The sequence below is a fragment of the Myxocyprinus asiaticus genome, chromosome 25 (genome assembly GCF_019703515.2).
Source record: "Myxocyprinus asiaticus isolate MX2 ecotype Aquarium Trade chromosome 25, UBuf_Myxa_2, whole genome shotgun sequence".
NCBI lineage: Eukaryota > Metazoa > Chordata > Actinopteri > Cypriniformes > Catostomidae > Myxocyprinus > Myxocyprinus asiaticus.
This window is the reverse complement of record NC_059368.1, coordinates 29,359,490-29,384,997: the sequence shown is the minus strand read 5'-3', so window position 1 is coordinate 29,384,997 and position 25,508 is coordinate 29,359,490. Positions and strand designations below refer to the sequence as shown.

The window sequence follows — 25,508 nt, the reverse complement described above, 5'->3', positions numbered from 1 at the left end:
AGGGCATGCCTCTACAAGACATGTGTCTGCCTATAATCTGGGCTTCTCCAGACTCCTTCGCCAGGTTTTATAACCTGCAGGTATATTTCCTCTCCTTCTGTGTATTCACGGAGGAACAGGATTGATCACTAACCAATCAAAATGGTTAATAATGGTGTTGTCCATGGTCTCTCTTTTCCCATTGGTGTGAATGAGAGCATTTGTACAATGTTTTACTACCCTGTTGGCTAGTGTCATTGTGCCAAAGCCCAATGTTTCACTAGCCTGTCGGCTATTGTCATTGTGCCAAAGTAATTTGCCATACATTTGCTCTGTTCCCCTCCTTCCCACTAAACAGGAATAGGTGTTGAGGCATTGCTCAACTACCCAGCATGGCTAGTGTCTCTGTCTTGACATCAAGCCATGTATTTATTGACTTCCCTTCCTATTTTTCAGTATGAAGGTTTACCCTGTAAAGGCTGGTAGGCATTGCACTTCAGCGCTACAGCATTATGGTATATGGCTCCCACTGCATCAGCTTCTGACGCAGCGTTGAAGTTACTTTCTTGAAAGGGAATATCTCGGTTACTACGTAACCCTGATTCCCTGAAAGGATGGAAAGAGATGCTGCGTAGCATTGCCACAGCTACAGATTTTTCCCTGTCATGGAACGAGAGATACTCTCTCCCTACCTTCAGTCAGAAAATCCTGATGGTGTGTAGCTGGGCTCCGACTTATATGCTCACTACGACGTCAGCATAGGCAGCTTCACCAGCCAATCAACTTGGTGTGATGGTTTAGGGTTTTAAGGTCACCACCCACTGTGGAGTACTCCCACAGCATTAGCTTCCAGTTTTTGGGTTTTTGCTAAGGGTGTATTTGGGAGGGTTTGCCAGAAGGGGGAGCGCCAAAGGAGAAATCCAGCATGTAACTGACTTAAGTTTCTTTTTGTCTCATTCTTTCTAGTTTGATTTCCACCTCCACCCTGCTCCCCATTGCCCCAAGTCTATATAAAGGGGTAACTTTGTTTAATCAGTAATCACATCAGAACAAGTGAGACACCATCTCTCAACCCTACCAAACCTCTGAATAAGCAAACCATTATACTCTCCTCTCTCTCTCTCACTCCCTCCCTCCCTCCCTCTCTCTCTCTCACACACACACACACATACACATGCACACACATACACCAGAGAATATGGTGAGCTCATACTGCAGTCTATCACATTACGTTGAATTAATGTCATTGGGATTTATTTTTGAGTGGTATTTAAGCTGCTGTAAGCTGTTTTATTTTTATTATCATACGTAAAATGTATCTACAGTACAACCTGATACTTGTCCCTGTGACAGCCCCAAGAATGTCTATAATACCTGGAGAGAGCTATCCGTTAACTTTCCCATTAAATCTCAGTGGCAGTTGCTCGACTGATGCATGACCCCTGATAAAGCATTCACAATAACAAATGATATTTTCGTGATGCACGCATTGCTTGCCAAAAATGTTTTAGTTAGAAATACATGGCTACTTTTGAATGAAACAAATGGTTTGGTGCAAGGAAGTGGTCAAGGTTTGGTTGGTTCACATTGCCCACTCAGCTTCTGCTTGTAGATGTTTTAACTACACCATCTAGGCCAAAAATGCATCTTTCTCCGTTGACGGCCATTTAAAAGCCTTGTATCCGGACTAAATACTGTATATTGCAAGCAAAATATGCATTGCAAATATATAATTAGATTTTAGTAGATATTTTAGCAGTGGATGAATTTTTTAAAAGTGCAAAATGGAAGTCCCTCTCCTCCGCAGTCCTTATGGTACCACCAGCCAATCAGCATTGTCAGGATGTAATTTTCCTATGGTTTCAGAGTGATTGTATGTTGTATTCTCAGCATTGCAACAAGGGTCACTATAGTGGGCAGACTCAAACTGTCTTCTTCTACAGTAAGTCTTCAAAAGAAACTTGTTGAACAAAATTGTGTTAAAGTTAGTTAAACTGTCAACATGTCATTAGACAGCTAACAGAATAACACATCTGGTTTAATGGTGCAGACATTTTAAGGTAACTTTATTGGCTCTTTGAGGACTGGGGTTTGTTACCACCACAATTATGCAATAACACATTCAGAATGTACTTGTGATGCACTGGCCGAGCTTTTGCATCTGCATTTGCATACTTTCGTTGAATGTTTTTGGCCTTAAAGTGCAGCTCAAAATACTGGCATGCCAATGGCAGCTCATGATGACGTCATTTCATGACAAATATTTAGTACCATACATTTTCTTTATTGTAATCTGTGCATGTATATTACAGTAAATAAAACATTAATTTACAAATAAACCAAAATAGTTAAGCAGGACAAGAACTGTGATAGAAAGCATGTCCCGCCACAGAACAGCTTTTCCAGAATGTGGTCCTTGCTTTGTAAAGTCTGGCAAATGCACAGTTTACATATTTATGTCTGCTTCAGATGAGTCCCATGTGAAACTTTTCACTTCCACCTTATGAAAAGTATTTAAACACTTGTTCTTTAAAAGAATCTGTTAGGGTTAAATCAGTGAATTTTAAGAGGCATTGCCCATTTAATGTCATGTTGCACACCTCACATAATGTGATTAATCAAATAAGAAGACTTTTTAAAGAGTGTTATTCATTAACTGAACACTCATGCCATGTATATGTGTAAAAGATGAGCAGGCTATACACAGAATATGAGTTATATGATAAATATTTCCAAATATATAAACAAGGTCAGTCAATATGCTTTTTAAAGGCAACCACTTATTGACTGTAAATGTTAGCTCACCCCTTATAAACAAAGAAATACACAGATAGACAAAAAATGTACTAAATATTTGTAACTGTAAAAATGTTAAAAGGGATATCTGATAATGTACACATTTATATATAAAATCAAAGAAATTAAAATTGTCAATTAATAGAAAAACATTGAGCTCTTTGATCAACATATGGATATGTGCCGAGACACAACAAAGAAAATAATCTGCAGTTACACCTCCATCGTTTTTGGACACATTTTAAGAGATCAGCTTGTTCAGATGGAAAGAAAAATGAACATGGACATCAGAAAAACTGGAAATGAAACTGTAGAAATATTTTTTTGAATTTAAAATCCCATTAAATGTTTTCCCCCTAGTGTGAAGTGTTTCATGTCTGTGCCACTAGCAATATGAAATATAATTGGAAAAATAATGACTGACTCGTTTAAGGAAGTGAAAGAATAATAGAAATGTGGCTCCCCCTACTGGACGTTCTATGTGATGCAATATTAGGACATGAAATCTTTGGAATGTGTCTTTTGCAAAAACAGGGAGGATGCGTAACAAGATAAAGTTTCATCCATGATCATACCGATGTTTACTGTCTGATCAAAATCACTGATCAAATTCCATTAGCAAGTAAAATCACTGAAGGAACTGGTATGACACCTTACTGTGTGCTTTGGGCCTCCACATTTGATGCTGAGAATGTGTCAGAACACAGCAGTCTCCTTTGTTTGTTTGCCTGCTTGTGATTTGACACCATGACAGCTTCCATGGCTTTTTTATAGTGACAGCAGTTCTGCAGGAGTCTCTGCATGTAAAAAGGAGTGTCCATTTTTTCTATTTCTTCTGAGAGCCAATCATCACCTTGGAGACAAAGTTTACAATGGCACTGGCGGGCTGTTCAGGGTCGTGTTCGGCAAACAAGTGACACACATTTTCTGTGCTGCTTCCACTTTTCCTTGCGATGAAGCCAAAAATCCTATTACACACACACACACACAGCAATAAATAAATGTACACACACAAGCCACTAAGTGCCATTTAGAACATGCCCCCTTACACTGATACACTGAACACAAAAGGAGTTATTATCAAAACACCAAAGCTGTACTTTTCCATACAAACGAAAATGCATAGTGATCTCTGTATGTCAATTTCCGGTGCAATTATGCTTGGTTTAATAAAATACTACATGGAGAGTGAGAAAGTGATGTAGGCTCACTTTGCAGCTGTGCAGCCGTCTCGCATCCACCTAGGAAACAAAGCAGTGAAGTCAGAACATCATACAGAAATACATTTATCACTACACACCACTTATAGTACACACCTGACTGAATGCCTGTTTCTCATGATCTTAAAGACTTTTTATTATAAAGGCTTGGAAATGCTTGAAATTCATCTTGTAGACAAATATAAATTGTGTGTATGCATGAATTTCTTTACATAACTTTTAGATTTGGACTGAATAGTGAAGGAAAAGCAGTCAACAAGTGTGCAGAGTGCAGAGCTGTAATTTAGGAAAAGGCAATTTGGAAGAAGATAAAATATAAGGTAGTTTTGATTAGTTCATCATACACGTGTGTGTGTGTGTGTGTGTGTGTGTGTGTGTGTGTGTGTGTGTGTGTGTGTGTGTTTGTTTGTTTGTGCGTTACATACTTCCTGTCCTGAGGATCCAGGGCACAGAATATCACAGTGTTGATGGCATAGTGTCTCCTAAAGAACAACCTGGACGCACACGATAAAACAAAACATCACGATAACACAACAATATGAAACAAGGACAACTTTTTTTTTAAGTTTACATGTATGTACAGTTTTTAGCTCTAACTTTATGAACAAAAATGTATAGGGTGGATACGGCCTGCACTGGCTGAGTGGCTTTTGGGCCAATGCTGGACCTTAATTTCATGTGGTATGTGGGCCAAACTTCCAGGCGGAATGCAGCCAGATTTGGGCCAAAATAATTTTGCTATCTGGGTAAATATTAAACAACAATCAATTACATTGTTCGCAATGCTTCTTGAGAGTGACTGCTGGTCACTGCAAAGTGCTTTTAGTGCAATTTATGTTTTCATGGCATGGACGGGTTTGGGGGGGGGTGTTCCAGAGGGGGTCCCCCCCCCAGATTTTCCTTGTGCCCCCCAGAAACTTTTGACACCCCCCTCCCAGTCCAATGAAAAGACATCCCCTTGCCCAACCTATAGATCAAAATACCAAGTAGTGGAAAGATTTCACAATTAAAGCTACACTATGTAAGATTTTTTTTGATAGAAATGAACAAAATTTAATTAATGATCAAGTACACCAACAATCCATCTTCCAAACCATGTATTTGCCTATGGTAAACCTAATAATTCTTTATATTTTAGAGCTGTCGGGACGGATTTGACATCCGTGCGTAATTACGTCATATCCGTAAATAAAGAAAAGAAGGTCCGGAGCTACTACATCACGTGTATGTGTGTGATGATAGGTGTGGTAGTAGTTTGAAGCTGAAAGCTTGTAGCCACAACAAATGAGCGACACTGACTATGGATCATTCAAAAAGGCAACCCTGTGGGGAATCACCCCTTTTCAAAATAAAGAAATCTGGAAACGAGAACAGTCTGCAAGCAAAAAGGGAAGCGACAGAGCCAGTAATAATAAAACACAAAAAAACATCAACTTGGCTTTTTCAGAGGTGGCGACAACTCAGAGATCTGAAAGGATTTTAAACCGACCCAGAGATGGCTTTTTCTTGCTCGACAGGTAAGATATTTTATTGGGTTCGATAGTTAGCCAGGAAGCTCTCTTAAGCAGGATAGTTCATTAGATAGCATTAGCCACCCAAATGGGGCATTTTCTTATGGATTGTGGTACTGCAGTGCTTGATTTCATTTTCGAGCAAGAACAATGGGGAAAAAAAACCTTATGCTGGAAACAATGCCAATCTCAAAACCAGTTATTACCTTGGTCTATTTGCCTTCTAGCTAAGGTATAATAGCAAAGTCTTTCTAGCAAGTCAGTCCACTGTCAGCCATCTCTGGAACGCTCTCAGGAGGCTATTTCCAGTCATGAAAGTGCAGCTCCTATCTACTTGAATGGAGAAAGACCAAAATCTCCAAAACAGTTGGTCAAAATTACGATCAAAAACATATTTCAAATCAGCAATAAAATTTGATAATATTGGAATCATAAATTGTGCTTCTTTACCTCATTTTACACTATAACACGCCATTTTCCTGGCTAGTATAGCTAATGCGCATGCGCGTTAGCGAGTTGATTGACAGGCAATGTCTGTATCTTAAAGATGATTGGCTCTTTTACCTGTAAGGTGTTCCCATTTCTCCAATTCATTATTATAGTGGCCCGTCTCTGCTAAATGGTCTCTGATTATAGTTTCCACTGTTTGACTTTATGATATGACTAGCAATCATTATGTCTAATGCCATCGTTGCCTAACTTTTGTAACATTATTTATTTTCTAAACAATTGTTTTCAATAAGTCAAAACAACAGCGAAAAATTCACTACTTACTGTACCTGCTAATAAGACATATTTTTGGGATATCCGTCTTTTTCTTCCTTTTGTTACTTATTTATTTAGTTGAGTAGAGGAGGCGAGTTTTGTTATTGTTAGTGACATTCACTCTGATAAGTTGATCATCTGTATCCATGGTTACACTGGTACACCTCAAACCATCAGAACCACGCAGGAGAGCAGAGCCAAAGCCCAACTGGTGTAATTACCAAAACAGTGTGTCTCCGCCAGTAACTTGCAGTTCAATGCTTCAACTGATAGTGGGCCAAAAGTTACATAGTGTAGCTTTAAACACAATTTTCATTTCAATATGAACTGAAAATCACAACAACTTGTGGCTATTATTGAGGCATATTTTCAACACTCAACAGCCACAGATCTGTCATGGTAGGTCTGCCTTTGAAAGTGTTATATGTTATCGTTAAAACTCTGTTTCTCTATGGATAAAATGAATGGGATTTTTACTTTCAGAACCTGACTTTACTGAACCTCACTGTTGTAAAAGGTATGAAATTGTAAATATGTGTGTGTTCATAAGAGAGAAACACTCACTTCCTCTGGTTGTCTGTGAGCGTAATTCCCTGTGCGGACACTTTAAAGTGAACAACAGTGGATGTGGGTGGTGGATCCATACTGAAGATCACAGTCGTGGCCTTTTGAACACCCTGAACTCCTGTCAAAGACTCCAGCTCCACACTGCCCAGGAACCACACGTTACACGCTGAACAGCACACACAGATACACATGGATTAGATTCAACAGAATAAGCATTATCAATGTAATATTACATGCAAACTTAATCACATGCAGACACAGTTCACAAAACTCTAAGTTACCTGCTCCCTGTTTCAGTAGCTCTGCTGCAGAGTTTGTAGAAGTCTGTGTTTGAGATTCATTCAGCTCCTCTAGAGGGTCTAAATAGAAAGTGCTCAGTTAGCATAGGAAAAAAAAACTAGAAACAAGAAACACACACAGACACACACAAATATTGGTAAGTACCTCTGCTCGGGATGATGAGTCTGCAGGGTAACGCCAATGGTGTGATTGAATGTTGGCACACCAAAGCTGTGAGACTTCCTGCACATACAAGGATACAGAACACATACCTGTAAATCGATACACTTTTGTTTAATTAGCTTAATTCCTAAGAACTTTAAAAGAAGAAATTCCTGAAATACATTGATAAAAAAAAATATATATTTTTTTTTTTACTGCCACTAGAGGGAGATCATGACTGTGAAATGAACATTTCTATGTGGTGAGACTCTAACACTTATTAACATCCATGCAGACTTAAACAGATTCTTACCAAAATATGGTTCATTAGGACAGCCTTTTAACCGCACACCTTTCGGTGTGCATTCGATCAGGAAGTGTCGCACAAGCTCATTGGACAGGTCCCCCGCTGTGCAGACAGGAAATATCACATATAAAACTATTGTTAATTATGAATGCATTAATGACATATATGAGACATGTGGACATGGATGTAGAAATATGTGCAAGAAACACCCACTTTACTCTGAAAGACATACTCTACTATTAAAATACAACCAGTAAGAAAGAAAAAAAATTATATGAAAATTTGACATCAGAAAGTTGGTGAATCAGAGAACAAGCTTCAATATAGAAACTTTGTTGACATGAGGACATTTTGAGTCTCATGCACTTTGAAAGAGAAACTTCTGAGCAATACATTTATGTATTTGGAATAATTGTGCACTTTCAAAGAGTTTTAATTACTGTACAGAAGAAAATAGCAAAATTATGTGTGGACGTTTTGTATCATACAATTTATTTGCTATGTGCCTGCGTGTCTTCTTGTGGTACTGCAACCACACACAAATATACACAAAAATTCTTGCATTTCGTATTAAATGTTGAGACTGTCGTAACTGGATTTTCTTCTAACCCAAAACTTCTCTTATGGAGAACTAAGCAACAGGTGTGTGTGTGTGTGTGTGTTTGTGTGTGTGTGTGTGTGTGTGTGTGTGTGAGTGCTCCCTTCCTTCCTCTGATTGAGATACACATACTGTTTACAAAGGGGCTCTGGATATGAATGTTCCAGCTGTGTTCACACTCATTCAGCTGTTTCTTACACAATAGTGTTGGTAAGGGTCTTCCACCCAACATTTCACCATAGTTCATTCAAGGGGTTGTTCATTCAGACTGTAACAGCATGCTCAGTTTACATAGTTATTCTTCCACATGACAAGCTTAACAAGAGGACCGAAAGAACACAATATGGAGATAAAGAATGATAAACAGAGTTGTCATGACTGTGGCATTTTCTTACTTTTTCTGCTTTGCTGTAGAACAGAGGGTGGGGGCGTGGCCACCTTCATGGCCAATCCATAAGCTCCTCTGAATGAGTGACTGTCTCTGATGATGAAGGAGCCTGGCTCTTTGTCTTTGAGAATGGCAATCGCTACAACAATTAAGTGGGAGAAGAAAACAGATGCATTCTGCTGTCAGTTTAATCAATGAAGAAATGAAAAGTAAATGAAGAAGCTCGCTTATACAGTAGACCTTAGCTGGAGCAATTATTATTGTATTATTTAATTCGATGCGAGTGAAAGCAAAGCTGTGTAAAACAAAAGTACAGTCCATCCTGTGTGGGACACTGCTGTAAACTTGAATGTTGATCATTCAGCCAATGAAACATTGTAAATAAGTCTTTCTGCAAATTAGCAGTGGCCAGAAATCGTTGAAAAACATGGATTGAGAACATTAGATGTGACCTATGAACTTAAAGGCCTATTCACACCAAGACCTAATATTCAAGATTTTGAAAAGAAACAATGGATTGCTTGGGACCTTTTAACACTGGGCACGAAAATTAGTCCACTGACAGACTGAAGCTATTTTTAGGAAGAGAAGTTTATTTTTTTTTCTTCTTCTTCTTCAGTAGACAAAGAAAATTGTCCGCCCGATGAGAAATGAAGTTTTGGTCACATTTCCCGAGCCACTGCTGCTACACAATCCAGCGCATGAAGTTATTTTGCATTTTGTTTTTTCATTTGCATGAAATTATACAACATCTACGGTCTACTCTGTCTAAAGACACATCCACACTAATCTGCTTTCATTTGAAAATGCATTTATTTTGCTACGTTTTTGCCTCTCATCTTCGGCGGCCGAGGGCTGAACAACACAACCAAATTAGCAAACCACAGCACAGGAGTTTTAAGCCACAAAACAACAGAAATAAGCCACAACACACACACACACACACACACACACACACAAAAGCCACAACATGATGAAATTAATAAGACACAGCACAACAAAATTATCAGCAAAGAAATATTTATAAAAACACTTTACTTATTTGTCCTTAAGTGCTCTGGACAACTCAACCTGGTTGGGTTTCTACCAGAACTCTTAATGCACGTAACTTCAGCAACATTTTCAAGAATCCGTACTGGCAATGATGCGGAAATAAAGTCACAGAACCTACAGCTATTCTTATAACAGCTCTTATAAGGTGTCCTGCTCCCATGAAAATGGGCTGTATGCAGGCTGTAGTGCCTTCTCGGGCGGCAAAGTGCTCAGGAAAAATGCTCAGTTCCGCGGTCAATAGGGGAACTTCTTTTGTAGTGACTTGCAATGGGACGAGCAGCTCTCTGAATCTTCCAAGCAGCCTCATGATCTCTCATGCACTGAGACTTTAATAAAGTGTTTAAAGAAATATTTATTTTCTGTTAATTTTGCTGTGCTGTGGCTTTTCCGTTGTGTTGTGGCTTATTTCCATTATGTTTTCAGCTTTTATTTGCTTTGCTAATTTGGTTGTGTTGTGTACTTCTTGGCCACTACACTGGAACGATATTTTCCACCCACAAAAATTAAGACTTTCAAAAACACACTCCATAACTGCATACTTTGGAAAATGGTGACCTCAGAAAACTGAAAATGGAGGTTTGAAACTTAAACAGATTAGTGTGGACATGGCCTAAGGTCTATTGAGAATCGGATATCCTTACCTTGCTCTCTGGAAATGTCCGGTTTGTACCAGAACTTTGTTGTATCCTGAACGAACTTAACGTTTTCAGGTTTACTGGCCAGGAAATCTGCAAATAAAAAAAAAATCACATTATACCACAACATTATATAAGGTTGCAGAAGTGAAAATGTGTGTGTGCATGCTTATAGAAAGAGACACTCCTAACCTGGACTTGGTGTAGATCTAGTAGGTGAGGCGTTATGACTGACAAAAGATGCACTGATTCCACCCCTGCTGAATGGGGAACTGAGCATTGTCTCTGGCCCGTCTGTTCCTCTCCTCTTCAGTGGTAGAAGGGGAGGCTGAGCCACATCTAGACCCAAGGCCTCCAGACCCTCCACTGCCTCCAGCAGGCTGCTCTCCAGTCCCCCGACATCCAGAGACGACAGGCTCCGGGGAGCCCCCTGCGGGGAGCTGTGGGAGTTTGGGGCAGACAGGGTGAGGGGTGGGGAGGGCTGGGGGGTGTAGTGACTCAGGGGGGTGCTGGAGCTGCCCTCTAACCAGGAATGAGCTGGAGTGGGGCTACACGGATAGGAGGAAACAGAGGAGGGTTATCTGAAATATCCTGTCCATAGACAAACACGCCCCACCGTGTGTTTATACACTGTTAAATATAGCCAACATTTAGACAAAACCAGACCACACATGTAGTCTATTGTTACTAGAATGCTACAGTGAATAAAAATCATTTTCTTAATCAGAATTTTTGTCATTTTCCAGTATAAATATCTAACCATCCTTAAAACAAGATGCATTTACTTGAGAAGCTAAACAGTGTAAGATAATGATGCTTGTTTTCAGATCTTGAATAAAGCTTATATTTTTTAGCCCTTTGGCAATTTTGTTTTCTTGTTTTATGCATAACAAAAATAATTGTTTGGTTTATACTGTAAAAACCCTGAGGTAAGAATACATTTTTATATATAGATATATCTATAAACTATATACAGTTGAAGTCAGAAGTTTACACATACTTAGGTTGAAGTCATTAAAACTCATTTTTTTAAACAATCCACAGATTTCATATAAGCAAACTATAGTTTTGGCAAGTCGTTTAGGACATCTACTTTATGCATGACACAAGTAATTTTTTCAACAATTGTTTACAGACAGATTGTGTCACTTTTAATTGACTATATCACAATTCCAGTGGGTCAAAAGTTTACATACACTATGTTAACTGTGCCTTTAAGCAGCTTGGAAAATTCCAGAAAATTATGTCAAGCCTTTAAGAAATTAGCCATTTAGCTTCTAATAGGCTAATTGGAGTCAGTTCATTAGTACAAACAATAGTACGCAAGTATAAACACCATAGGACCACGTATCCATCATACCGCTTAGGAAGGAGACGCATTCTGTCACCTAGAGATGAACGTAGTTTGGTGCGAAAAGTGCAGATCAATCCCAGAACAACAGCAAAGGACCTTGTGAAGATGCTGGAGGACACAGGTAGACAAGTATCTATATCCACAGTAAAACGAGTCCTATATTGACATAACCTAAAAGGCTGATCAGCAAGGAAGAATCCACTGCTCCAAAACCGCCATTAAAAAGCCAGACTACAGTTTGCAAGTGCACATGGGGACAAAGATCTTACTTTCTGGAGAAATTTTCTCTGGTCTAATGAAACACAATTGTAACTGTCTGGCCATAATGACCATCGTTATGTTTGAAGGAAAAAGGGTGAGGTTTGCAAGCCGAAGAACACCATCCCAAATGTGAAGCATGGGGGTGGCAGCATCATGTTGTGGGGGTGCTTTGCTGCAGGAGGGACTGGTGCACTTCACAAAATAGATGGCATCATGAGGAAAGAAAATTATGTGGATATATTGAAGCAATCTCAAGACATCAGCCAGGAAGTTAAAGCTTGGTCGCAAATGGGTCTTCCAAATGGACAATGACCCCAAGCATACCTCCAAAGTTGTGGCAAAATAGCTTAAGGACAACAAAACCAAGATATTGGAGTGGCCATCACAAAGCCCTGACCTCAACCCGATAGAAAATGTGTGGGAAGAACTGAAAAAGCATGTGCGAGCAAGGAGGCCTACAAACCTGACTCAGTTACACCAATTCTGTCTGGAGGAATGGGCCAAAATTACAGCAACTTATTGTGAGAAGCTTGTGGAAGGCTACCCAAAACGTTTGACCCAAGTTAAACAATTTAAAGGCAATGCTACCAAATACTAACAAAGTGAATGTAAACTTCTGACCCACTGGGAATGTGATGAAAGAAATAAAAGCTGAAATAAATCATTCTCTCTACCATTATTCTGACATTTCACATTCTTAAAGTAGTGATACTAACTGACCTAAGACAGAGAATGTTTTCTATGATTAAATGTCAGGAATTGTGAAGAACTGAGTTTAAATATATTTGGCTAAGGTGTCTGTAAACTTCTGACTTCAACTGTAGATATACACATACTGATGAAAAAAATAAAGATTAATTGCAGTGCAGCTTTGACATGAGACAGGATTAGGTTTTGATTGGTTGCTGTTTTTTATTGACAATACCTGCCTGTATTGACCAATGGGCTTGGGGTGGAGATTGAGTGCATGGATCCAAACATCTTCTGACAGGAAGCCAGATTTCCTGTGATATCTGAGTGGAAGATCTCTCCGTCTGATGACATGGACGTGTGCATCAAGCTGTCCACGTATCCTCGCGACTCTGATTGCAGACAAACAAAAGGCTCCTAAATTTCTTAAATCTACAAAATTGCCTAAATTATTACAGTTGTTTAGACTAACATAATTGAAACAAAAAATTATTTGTGACATAACTGTAATAAATTACATGTAAAATGAATTTAAAATAATGAATGAATGAATGTTGCATTAATATAGCGCTTTTTCATCTACACTCAAAGCGCTTCACACAGTGAACAGGGGACTCTCCTCAACCTCCACCTGGATGATGCAATGGCAGCCATAGTGCGCCAGTACGCTCACCACACACTAGCTAATGGTGGTGAGGAGAGAGTAGAGTTATAGAGCCAATTTAAGGATGAGGATTATTAGGAGGCCATGACTGAGAAGGGCCAATGGGGGGAATTTGCCCAGGACACTGGCGTTACACCCCTATTCTTTTACGAGCAGAGTCAGGACCACAGATTAACGTCTCTTCCAAAGGACGGTGCCTTTTTGCAGTATAGTGTCCCTGTCACTATACTGGGGCATTAGGACCCACAAAGACTGCAGGGTGAGCACCCCCTACTGGCCTCCTAACACCTCTTCCAGCAGCAACCTTAGTTTTCCCCAGGAGGTCTCCCATCCAGGTACTGGCCAGGCTCAAAACCTGCTTAGCTTCAGAGGGCAACGGGTCTTGAGCTACAGGGTGATATGGCTGCTGGTCAAAAACAACAATAAATAAAACAACAAATCAATATGAAAAATGTATCTGTATTCACAATATGAAAAACCTGGACAGAGTGCAATAAATCCAGAGGAACGCAGATGTCTCATTAGCGCTTTAATTTTTTTTTTTTAAGGGGCCGTTCACATCAAAAGCGCCCTTGAGCTAAAAAATACAACTAGTCACAGTGCCACGAATAGAGAAAAACGCAGGTATCTCGTGATCTCTAAGTTCTTTTTATCTTGACACAGCATCTAAAAAAAATTTGATGATTCTGCCCAAGATCCTGAAAAAACAGCTAAATGTGGCGCAACAGAAAACAATTTAAAAAACATTTTAAAGACCGTGCAGATGATGTAAAAAATGTGTTTGGTGTGAATGGCCCCTTACAGTGGTATCATTGTAGGAACGCAAAATAATTTTAAGACCTGGACACACACTTTCAAATAAAGTAATTCACAGTTTTTTTCTGTAAATTCCATTTTGTTTGAGCAATTAATTATTGAATACCCACAAAATATTAGAAAACCTGCGCTGTGTAACCTGCGACTAGTCGCCAAATCCAGGTCGTAAATCAAACGTTATTACCGTATAGACTGGTGTAAGGGGGTTGTGGTTGTGGGTTTGGCAGAAGCCCATACACACATTCTTCAGATTGTGCACATAACAAACCACAGGGGAGGGACCCTCAAGGAATTTCTCTCTATTTACCTCCCACTCCCTACTTTAATGACTGTCTGGAAACTAGCTAGCAGTAAAACAAATTAATTTTGTGGGATTTTTAACATATATTTAGCATTCCAAAATCTCTCATTTTAAACCGTTCTGTTTGACCCTTGTAAACATGAAAAATGTGCAATCCAAACTGAATGAAATACTACCGTATCAGGTGCATACTTGAAATATGAGGGTCATAATTTCTAATATTTCTGAATTGCTTGCATTTTTGAAAATGTGGAGCATAGATATAATGCGTAACACGCAATCTCTGCTTCTAATTCAGCACTGACCACACCCCTTACCTAACCACATCATAAGATCGGTTGTCAAGGAGATTCTGTCTTTGAAAATGTTACCAAGAAAACATATTTAAGCATAAACAAGTACACACTCAACATCTGGAGGCAGAAGAGTCTCAGAGTCCAAGATCAAAATGATTACCATACAGTAACTATAGCACTTGTGACTAGTGACCCACCCGGAAAATCCTGAAACTCATTCCCAAGACGCAGGAATCCCAAATGTGTCTTCCTTGACATTCATCTTGTTTATAAAGTGTATTTATGGGTTTGAATGGATAAGAAAGATAGTGATACTTTCATCCCAAATTGTTCCTGCTGAAACAGCATCAACAGATGTCATGTCACATGAGGATTCCACCATCCGGTGGTCCGAGGGGTCACTGATCTGTTGAACCAAAGGAGCTCTTCAAAGAGAAGGAAAATGCTGGATGACCCCTGAAGCAGATGTGTTCTCCAGGACAGAAGAGAGAGGTCAGAGGGTCAAACACCCCTTGATTATAGGCCAAAAATGAATCAGCACTAAAACAGTTTAAGTGATGGTTCACCTACTATAAAAATGAAAATTCTGTCAACATTTCCTTGCACACTACATTTTGGGGCAATCAACCTACAAATGGCTTACTTATAGCACATTAATATAAGATATAGTATATTAGCAACCAAAAATGGCAAACTGCATCTATAACTTGCTTTCAAAAATTCAGACATTTGTAAGTATACAGACAGAGCCAAGCTTGGAGACTTCTGCAGTAAGTAATTCATGTTTTTTCATGTCTCATCTCAGGGTTCTGGGCAGAGAGATGAAAGAGTACAACATGTCCTCAGTGTTTTAAAGAGCCAGAATACTCACAAATGACCACACATACCTCTCAAGCGTTGAGAGAAAGACAGGAAAAGACAAACAGAGAGGCGTACAGTAAATGTTTGTGTATATCAAAGCTAGCTTTAATGACTGTCTAACAAATGACAATTCTGTCATCTCTTACTCACCCTTGTGTTGTTCCAAACCTGTATGACTTTCTTTTTTTCCATATAACACCAAAGGAGATGTTTAGTAGAATGTCCGAGGTACATTTGGGTTTGGAATGACAGAATTTTCAGTTTTGGGTGAACTATCCCTTTAAAGACTATTTAAATGGATTAAATGCAGTCACACAGCAAATGTGCAAGCCTTGCCAATATTGGCATGCAGTATCATTATCTCACACGGTTTCTAATTTGTATGGCAAATGAAAAAGAAGAATGATAAAAGTGTATAGAAACATGTTTGTCTGCTCGAATGAGGTCTTTCAGGATTAAATCTCCAGCATGCCAGAGAGACAAAGAATGACTTTAGTTTTACAAACTCACCATTCAGAGGAGTAATGCACACACACACACGCACGCATGCACGTGCACGCACACACACACACACATGCAATGAGCCAAGTTGAAAAATGTCCAGCTGTTGTGAACAAAGCTGGAAAGCTGAGCTGGATAGAGTGTATCCAGAGAGAAAAGAGAGAGAAAATTCAACATAGGAGAATTACATACTTTCCATTTAAATGCATTACTCCAATAACATGAGATATTGTGCAAAATATGTATTTAATAAGCTTTAGCTCCATTTTATCTTTGTTTCATCTTTATATCTGACACCTGGGCTCCCTTTAATACTTCATTAGCCATGGTGACATCATACTCCAATTTATTTCCCTAGATATTAGACCTGCCAGCTAGAAGTTGTCCGTTGGTCAACAAAACATACAGACCAAAAATAACACTTATCATAGTGTAGGTATTTAGCACATTATAATAGCTATGGACTATTTAGAGTCTGTTTGCAGTCTTTATATGGCAATGGACATACTGAGGAGTCAATCAACACTACATATTTCGGACACATGTAACCAATCAAACAGCTGGATACAGCCATGATTTATTTATTAAAGGTATAGTTCACCCAAAAATGAAAATTCTCTCATCATTTACTCACCCTCATGTCATCCCAGATGTGTATGACTTACTTTCTTCTACAGAACACAAATGAAGATTTTTAGAGAATATCTCAACTCTGTAGGTCCATACAATGCAAGTGAATGGTGAACAGAACTTTGAAGCCCCAAACATCACATAACGGCAGCATAAAAGTAATCCATACGACTCCAGTGGTTTAATCCATGTCTTCTGAAGAAATTCAATCGGTTTTGGGTGAGAACAGACCAAAATATAACCCCTTTTTCACTTTAACATTTTCACTTTAAATCTTGACATAAGCAGTCTCTTTGGCGATTATGATTTCAAGCTCGATTACACTCCATCTAGCGCTCTGCGCATGCATCAAGGACTAGAAACTGTAATCAAGCTTGAAATCATGATCGTGCCTAGAGACTGAAATGGAAAGATGTACAGTGAAAAAGGAGTTATATTTTGGTCTGTTCTCACCCAAAAAATCGATTTGATTGCTTCTGAAGACATTGATTTAACCACTAAAGTATTGATTACTTTTATGCTGCCTTTATGTGCATTTTGGAGCTTCAAAGTTTTGGTCACCATTAACTTGCATTATATGGACCTACAAAGCTGACATATTCTTCTAAAAAATTTAATTTGAGTTCTGCAGAAGAAAGAAGGTCATACAATTTTTTGCAGAGTACTTAAATAGTTATGCAGTGTGACTAATGGTATTTTAAAGGTATAAATATTATTTGTCTCCCAATTAATATTAGGTTATAAAACTGCATGTGTAACAATTATAGAAGAGTAAGATTATTTTATATATATATATATATATATATATATATATATATATATATATATATATATATAATTCTATATTATAGCATATCATACAGCAGGACACATATGTCACAATATAGACAGTATGTCCCTATATACAGGTGCATCTCAATAAATTAGAATGTTGTGGAAAAGTTCATTTATTTCAGTAATTCAACTCAAATTGTGAAACTCGGGTATTAAATAAATACAATGCACACAGACTGAAGTAGTTTAAGTCTTTGGTTCTTTTAATTGTGATGATTTTGGCTCACATTTAACAAAAACCCACCAATTCACTATCTCAAAAAATAAGAATATGGTGACATGCCAATCAGTTAATCAACTCAAAACACCTGCAAAGGTTTCCTGAGCCTTCAAAATGGTCTCTCAGTTTGGTTCACTAGGCTACACAATCATGAGGAAGACTGCTGATCTGACAGTTGTCCAGAAAACAATCATTGACACCCTTCACAAGGAGGGTAAGCCACAAACATTCATTGCCAAAGAAGCTGGCTGTTCACAGAGTGCTGTATCCAAGCATGTTAACAGAAAGTTGAGTGGAAGGAAAAAGTGTGGAAGAAAAAGATGCACAACCAACCGAGAGAACTGCAGCCTTATGAGTATTGTCAAGCAAAATCGATTCAAGAATTTGGGTGAACTTCACAAGGAATGGACTGAGGCTGGGGTCAAGGCATCAAGAGCCACCACACACAGACGTGTCAAGGAATTTGGCTACAGTTGTCGTATTCCTCTTGTTAAGCCACTCCTGAACCACAGACAACGTCAGAGGCGTCTTACCTGGGCTAAGGAGAAGAACTGGACTGTTGCCCAGTGGTCCAAAGTCCTCTTTTCAGATGAGAGCAAGTTTTGTATTTCATTTGGAAACCAAGGTCCTAGAGTCTGGAGGAAGGGTGGAGAAGCTCATAGCTTAAGTTGCTTAAAGTCCAGTGTTAAGTTTCCACAGTTTGTGATGATTTGGGGTGCAATGTCATCTGCTGGTGTTGGTCCATTGTGTTTTTTGAAAACCAAAGTCACTGCACCCGTTTACCAAGACATTTTGGAGCACTTCATGCTTCCTTCTGCTGACCAGCTTTTTAAAGATGCTGATTTCATTTTCCAGCAGGATTTGGCACCTGCCCACACTGCCAAAAGCACCAAAAGTTGGTTAAATGACCATGGTGTTGGTGTGCTTGACTGGCCAGCAAACTCACCAGACCTGAACCCCATAGAGAATCTATGGGGTATTGTCAAGAGGAAAATGAGAAACAAGAGACCAAAAAATGCAGATGAGCTGAATGCCACTGTCAAAGAAACCTGGGCTTCCATACCACCTCAGCAGTGCTACAAACTGATCACCTCCATGCCATGCTGAATTGAGGCAGTAATTAAAGCAAAAGGAGCCCCTACCAAGTATTGAGTACATATACAGTAAATGAACATACTTTCCAGAAGGCCAACAATTCACTAAAAATGTTTTTTTTTATTGGTCTTATGATGTATTCTAATTTTTTGAGATAGTGAATTGGTGGGTTTTTGTTAAATGTGAGCCAAAATCATCACAATTAAAAGAACCAAAGACTTAAACTACTTCAGTCTGTGTGCATTGAATTGATTTAATACACGAGTTTCACAGTTTGAGTTGAATTACTGAAATAAATGAACTTTTCCACGACATTCTAATTTATTGAGATGCACCTGTATGTATATACAGTATGACCCTTAGTTCTCTTTAATACTGCAAAATGGCACATTTTTTTGAAAACGAACAATATTTAGTAATTATACTATGGTTTATTCATGTCTATGAAATGTTTGCTTGTTCATTTAATGTTGTTCTTAAAAGACTTTGTTGGGTCATGACACTGAAAAAGACGCCTTTGTCAAATGTGATTCTCTCATCTGGTTAAAAAGCTGTAATGCGCAAACAAACCAAATTGCTTGTTTTTGGGTGGCTTGATTGTCTGTTGTTTTTAAATGCAAATGGAATTGCAGTTTAAACTGACCCATGATCCATACTTTGATTACATAAGACATTCTTTCCCTCCCCACATTCATGTGAATTCAGATTCATACAAAACTGTCCCTTGTGCAGAGACTCTGGACATACAGAGGGAACAATGCTCCCCGCTGTGTCCAGGATTCTACTTTACCTCCATCAGCTTCTCCAACCATCAAAGGCCTAACTACTCCACACATGAACACACACTGATACTCACAACAACACATGTCTATCTCTTTGTGTTTTAGGACCTACCATGGCTGCTTGATAAATCTGCCTGGCCAGACAAGAAAATGCCTACCATTCTAAATCACCAATGAGATGTGAATTATGGGACAAGTCAAGTGTAAGTGAGCCAGAAAACGGAGTGAAATAAAAGGGGAGAAAGAGAAAGCAAGAACACCTTTATCCTTTGGTAAAACAGTGGACTGTTGACTATGTTTCTGTGTGTGTTTGTGTGAAATGCCCACAAGGAATGCCAAGCCTTTTAAAACACTGACAGAACAAAACAAGAACATAAAAATTATAGGTTAATCTAAAGCACAAACATTCAGCAGGACTTTCAGAATGTCCAGCTACATGTATATAGAACATCCTTTATTTAATTGGCAATAGTCTTGTTGTTAGCTCAATTTCTTTGCCTGTTTATGCTTAAATGTGTAAGTATTGTATGTGTTGGTATGTCATATTTTTATGCCAGTGTCAAAGGGAAATTTCCATTTTTATAGAAAATGTAATGGATAATATAGTGTAAACTAACTCAAGCCAATATTGAATTCACATCTTCAGACACACTGTACACAAGTTTTAAGGGAAGCTGAAACAGGAAACATGCACATACAACCCCAATTCAGAAAAATGAAAAATGCTAATAAAAACAAAAAGGAGTGATTTGTAAATTATATTCACCCTTTGCTATATTGAAAGCACTACAACTAAACATTATATGATGTTTTACATTGTGAATTTCATTGATTTTTGAAAATGTACAGTCATTTCAAATCAGATGATTGCAACACACTCCAAAAAAGTTGAGACAGGGGCAATTTAAGACTAATAACAATTTGACGAGTTGAAATAACAAGGCGATGTGAAACAGGAGATGTTACACAGGTGAGGCAATCGTGTCATGATTAGAATGGTGGTGGTGTAGTGGACTAAAGCACTGAACTGATGAGCGGAAGGTTGTTCGTTCAATCCCCACAGACACCATTGTGTCCTTGAGCAAGGCACTTAACTCCAGGTTGCTCCAGGGGGATTGTCCCTGTAATAAGGGCACTGTAAGTCGCTTTGGATAAAAGCATCTGCCAAATGCATAAATGTAAATGTCACAGTATATAAGGAGGAGCCTCCAAAAACAGATTAGTCCTTCAAGAGCAAGTCAATTTGAGACTTGTCAATTTGCCAACAGGTGCTTCAGCAAATAATCCAGCACTTTGAGAACAAAGTTCCCCAAACACAAATTGGAAGGATTTTGGGCATTTCACCCTCTACAGTGCACAATATAGTTAAAAGATTCAAGGAATCTGGTCAAATCTCAATGCGTAAAAGGCAAGACGAAAACCATTTCTGAATGCACATGATCTCCGATCCCTCAGACATCACTGTCTTAAAAAACGTCTGTAATGGATATCATGAACATGGGCTTGGGATTACTTTAGTAAACCTTTGTTAGTCAATACCACTCGCCGCTGCATCCACAGATGCAAGTTAAGACTTTACTATGCAAAGCAGAAGCATACATTATCACTGTCCAGAAGCACTGCCAACTTCTCTGAGCTCGGTCTCATCTTAGATGGAAAGTAGAACAGTGGAACCGTGATTTTTGGTCTGAAGAGTCCACATTTCAAATAGTTTTTGAGAAACACAGCCGTCGTGTTCTCCAGGCCAAAGAGGAAAAGGACTATCCAAGCTGTTATTATCCAAAAGCCAGTGTGGGCCAGGGATGTGTCAGTGCCCATGGCATGGGTAACTCGCACATCTGTGAGAACACCATGAATGCAGACAGATATGTACAAATTTTGGAGCAACATATACTGCCATCCAGCACCATCTTTTCCAGGGACTTCCCTGCATTTTCCTAAAGGATAACTTCAAACCACATACTGCCCGGGTTACAAGTGCATGGCTGTGAAAGCAGAGAGTGCGGGTGCTAGATTGGCCTGCCTGCTGTCCTGACCTGTCTCCAGATGAGAATGTGTGGTGCATTATGAAACACACCATACAGTAACGAAGACCCCGTACAATTGTGCAGCTGAAGACCTGCATAATGGATGATTGGGGGACAATTCCACTTTCTAAACTTAACAAACGTGTGTCTTCAGTGCCCAAATGCTTATAAGTGTTATTAGAAGAAATGGTGATGTTTCACAGTGGTAAACACTTGAATGTCCCAACTTTTTTGGAGCGTGTTGCAATCATCTGATTTGAAATGACTGTACATTTAAAATAAATAAATAAATAAATAAACATTCACAAGGAAAAACATCATATAATGTGTGGCTGTAGTGCTTTCAATATAGCAAAGTGTGAATATAATTTACAAATCACTCCTTTTTGTTTTTGTTAGCATTTTTCACACTGTCTCAACTTTTTCGGAATTGGGGTTGTATAAACAAACCAAAATAGTACTCTAAAACACAAATCTACCATGTACTCACTTAACAAACACACACAAATGTCCTGAGCCCTCTTCAACTTGAAAGAAAACACTTGACTCTGGCCTTTTATTTTGGCTTCTCAGTTGTTTGGTGTACAATAATCAGGCAGCATGAACTATGATGACATATTACACTGCAAAAATCTTAAAAAATATTATAAAACATCCTTAAAGTAAGATTTACCAGGAAAGCAAAATTCCAGACATGGCAAAGACATTAAAACTTGTTTTGAGAGAAAATATTTTGCATGAAAGTGATGTTGATGTTTAATTAGCAGATTTTGTTCACTTGATTTAAGCTATAACCTTATTACATTTAGAATAGTATATGCTTAGAATAAGTGAAATAATCTGCCATTGGAACGAGTCCAAAAACACTTAAATTCAAGATACTTTCTCTAAAAAATAAGTACTATAAAAAAAATTAAAATAACACTTAAGAAGCATAATGATATAAGGTATTAAGGGCCCTATTTTAAGAGTGCTAGCACTAAGCGCAGCGCTGTGCATTAAGTACGTCCAAAGTCGGTGGGCATGGCTATGAAGTTTTGGTATTTTCACGCAAGCATGTGCTAAATCTAGGCGCAAGTGGGTTTGGCAAAATTTCGTGCTCAAAGCACTGATGGGCTGGGTCAGGTGCAATTTAAATCTGATATTAATTCTGGTAGTATTAACAGTGAATGTAACGCCTTTCGGGTTAGGTTGTGGATTTTTGCACACACTTTTTACTGGTTGATTTTGCTTTAAAAATTTTATGTATTGAAACCAGAGATTAAAATGGTTCAAGGAACGAAAACCAAAAACAATTTTTAGCTGAATGTAACCGAAAACTGGAACAAAGTGATTTTCAATTGTTCCTGAGTGAACATTTTATTTTTAAATGCTGGTAACCGGTTATAACCTGTTTTTGTTCTGATTATTTTTTCATGAAACCAAAGGCCAAAGGGTTTATCACAGTAAATTTTTGGAACTACACCACTTCATGTTGCCTGAAAAAAATGTGTGTTGATCCTGAAGGAAACTGCTGCATCACACATTTCTTTGCCTAATTGCCAATTGTGGATGAAGCACTCTGTGAATAAAAACCTTTTCAACAACTATGAATAATTACTACATATACATGCACAGTTAATCCAAATACAAGGAAAACATTATTAGAGGTAAAAAGTACTTTTCTCAGTTGTTTCCAAGTCTTCACTAAATTATTGTTAAATATGATGCAATAATATGCTGCCAGGTTTTGACTGAGAAGCAGATTTAAAATTGAACTATAAACTGTATGTTGTTATGATTCCTATGCTAATAAATCCACCAAACAGGAGAAAAATATAGATAATTATCACTTATTTTGGTGAGGCAAGTGGCTTATTTTGGGCTTGTTTTTCCAGACCAGGTTGCTTGTTTTTTTACTCACCCCAGTGTATTTAAGATGCAAAAGTCCACATAAGAGAAGAGAACAGAACAGAAGTCTATTTTCCATGTTGAGGGGGTATTTACATAAACTTCCTGCTGACAAGGAGACAATTCAAGTCTGCCAGAGATGGCCACAGCAAATGGCTGATGTATTAGCATACAAACACTCAGACAAATGCTTTCTTACACACAGAAATGCACAAACACAAGCACAACGCATTGAAAAGTTGGATCAAAATGCCACTAAATACCTCCTTGCATACCTAGAGAAGCAGTCATGCTCAAGAATTCCTCACAGAAGACTCATCCACAGAGATAAGTATGAATTGCCACCAACTGCTGGGTCCAAACGCTCCAGCACGCTCACTTTGTTTTCAAGTGACACTGACACTCCTTCTTTTTAAGTCCTTGTTCACAGTCTTACTATCTAACGTCTACTTTGTCTCTTATTCCATATCTCTCTCTTTCCCTTTCTCTTCTTGAGTGCTGTCTGCTTCCCGATGCAAACACTGACCACGGATGGCACGTCATACAGTCTGTTTTGTATAACTCTCCCCCTACCCCTACCCCTCTCTCTCTCTACTCATTTGTGCCCAGCTTGAATGAAGTCACTGGGTTTTTGGAATACTGTTAGACCCAGATGGAAAACTACTTCACTCCATTCTTCCAGTGGGACTGTGCCACAGATTGACTGATTCCTGCTTTGAGGAGGTGGGAAGGGGGACAGGGAAGGGGGAGGGCTGAAGGAAAGGAAGAGGGAGGGTGGAACGACTTTCCCCAATTGGTATGAGGGAGAAAGACCCCCATGGCTTAATTAACATATGAGTTCATGAGTGCTCTACTGCCTTTTGACAAATGGTTCAAGCATTGTTTTCGGCACTCTCCCAGTCTGTTTCACCTATCCAAACTGCAGCACCAGGGGTCAGAGGTAAGAATGTGCTTTTATGGGACCCTTATGCTCTTCACCATGTGCTCCATCTACACGTTAAACACACTCGCAACAATAGATATACCACAGAATTATATTATAGAGGGGCTAGTAAGCAAGCAACCAGAAAACCCAGCAGCCAGCCATCATAGCAAAGTCCTGGAAATGGATATGTGACTTTTGCATAGGCAAACGTTACTGTAAATGTGACCCTTGTAGCCTAGCCTCAGTAGCACATAAATCCATTTTCATAGAATGTGCTTTTCCTTTCTTCTCCCTTCAAAGATCTGTGTAAATATTTAGATTTGTCTATCAGTGAGAGTTTGGCTGTAAGAGCTTCTATATCTCCAGTTTATTTGGGAATTAAAGCATAAGTGGACTAAAATGATGTAACCAGCATATCTTCCCACATCTGGCAATTAAAATATACAACACATCCTCTGAACATGTGCTCCATCCTCTGGAACATCTTTCTGGAGGAAAACATGAAATTGTAAATTTTTACAAGCATGAAATAGTGAAAATGTAAATTTTATAAGTCTGTTTCATTATAACATTGTTTATTATTATGTAATTAGGCAGAAAAGGTTTTTATGCCAGAAATCAGACTACAAGGCAGCTAATTTGATCTGAGGAGTATTTAAGTGTGTTTTACTTTCACTCTAAAAACAGCATTATTTTGTTTTATTCATCATTTGTAATAATCTTCTTTGGATAAAAGAATATATTAAATTAATAAACATACATTTATTAAGTGAAAGCACATATAATGCTACATTACATTTTTTTTTCTTTTTTCTTTATCGGCCTTATTTTACAGTTAAAATATCTAAACATTCTTTACCAAGATACATTTACTCATGAAATTTCCTGAAAGAAAATTGTGCAAATTACACAATATAACGCACTAAATTTTGTTTGTGTTATAAGCTTAATTAAAAAAGTCTTATTATCGTACACCATTTTGCTTCTCAAGTAAATGTTTAATGTATCCACAAAAATGCTGGATTAGAATATTTATTATTATTATTATTATTTTAAGTTATTTTTTGCAGAGTGTGACTATGGACGCAACACTGCAGCAAA

General features: G+C 38.4%; 1 protein-coding gene across 1 annotated transcript in view; it reads right to left on the bottom strand.

Moving 5' to 3' along the window:
• Positions 1–2,075: 2,075 nt before the first annotated feature.
• The window catches only part of LOC127415992 (tensin-3-like), a 62,805-nt gene continuing 39,372 nt past the window's right edge, over positions 2,076–25,508 (bottom strand). The window contains 11 exon segments of the mRNA XM_051655072.1: positions 2,076–3,743; positions 3,987–4,016; positions 4,421–4,489; positions 6,836–7,004; positions 7,120–7,197; positions 7,283–7,360; positions 7,593–7,688; positions 8,580–8,711; positions 10,267–10,353; positions 10,453–10,808; positions 12,801–12,957. Coding sequence (XP_051511032.1) covers positions 3,602–3,743; positions 3,987–4,016; positions 4,421–4,489; positions 6,836–7,004; positions 7,120–7,197; positions 7,283–7,360; positions 7,593–7,688; positions 8,580–8,711; positions 10,267–10,353; positions 10,453–10,808; positions 12,801–12,957 — 1,394 coding nt within the window. The 3' untranslated portion in view covers positions 2,076–3,601.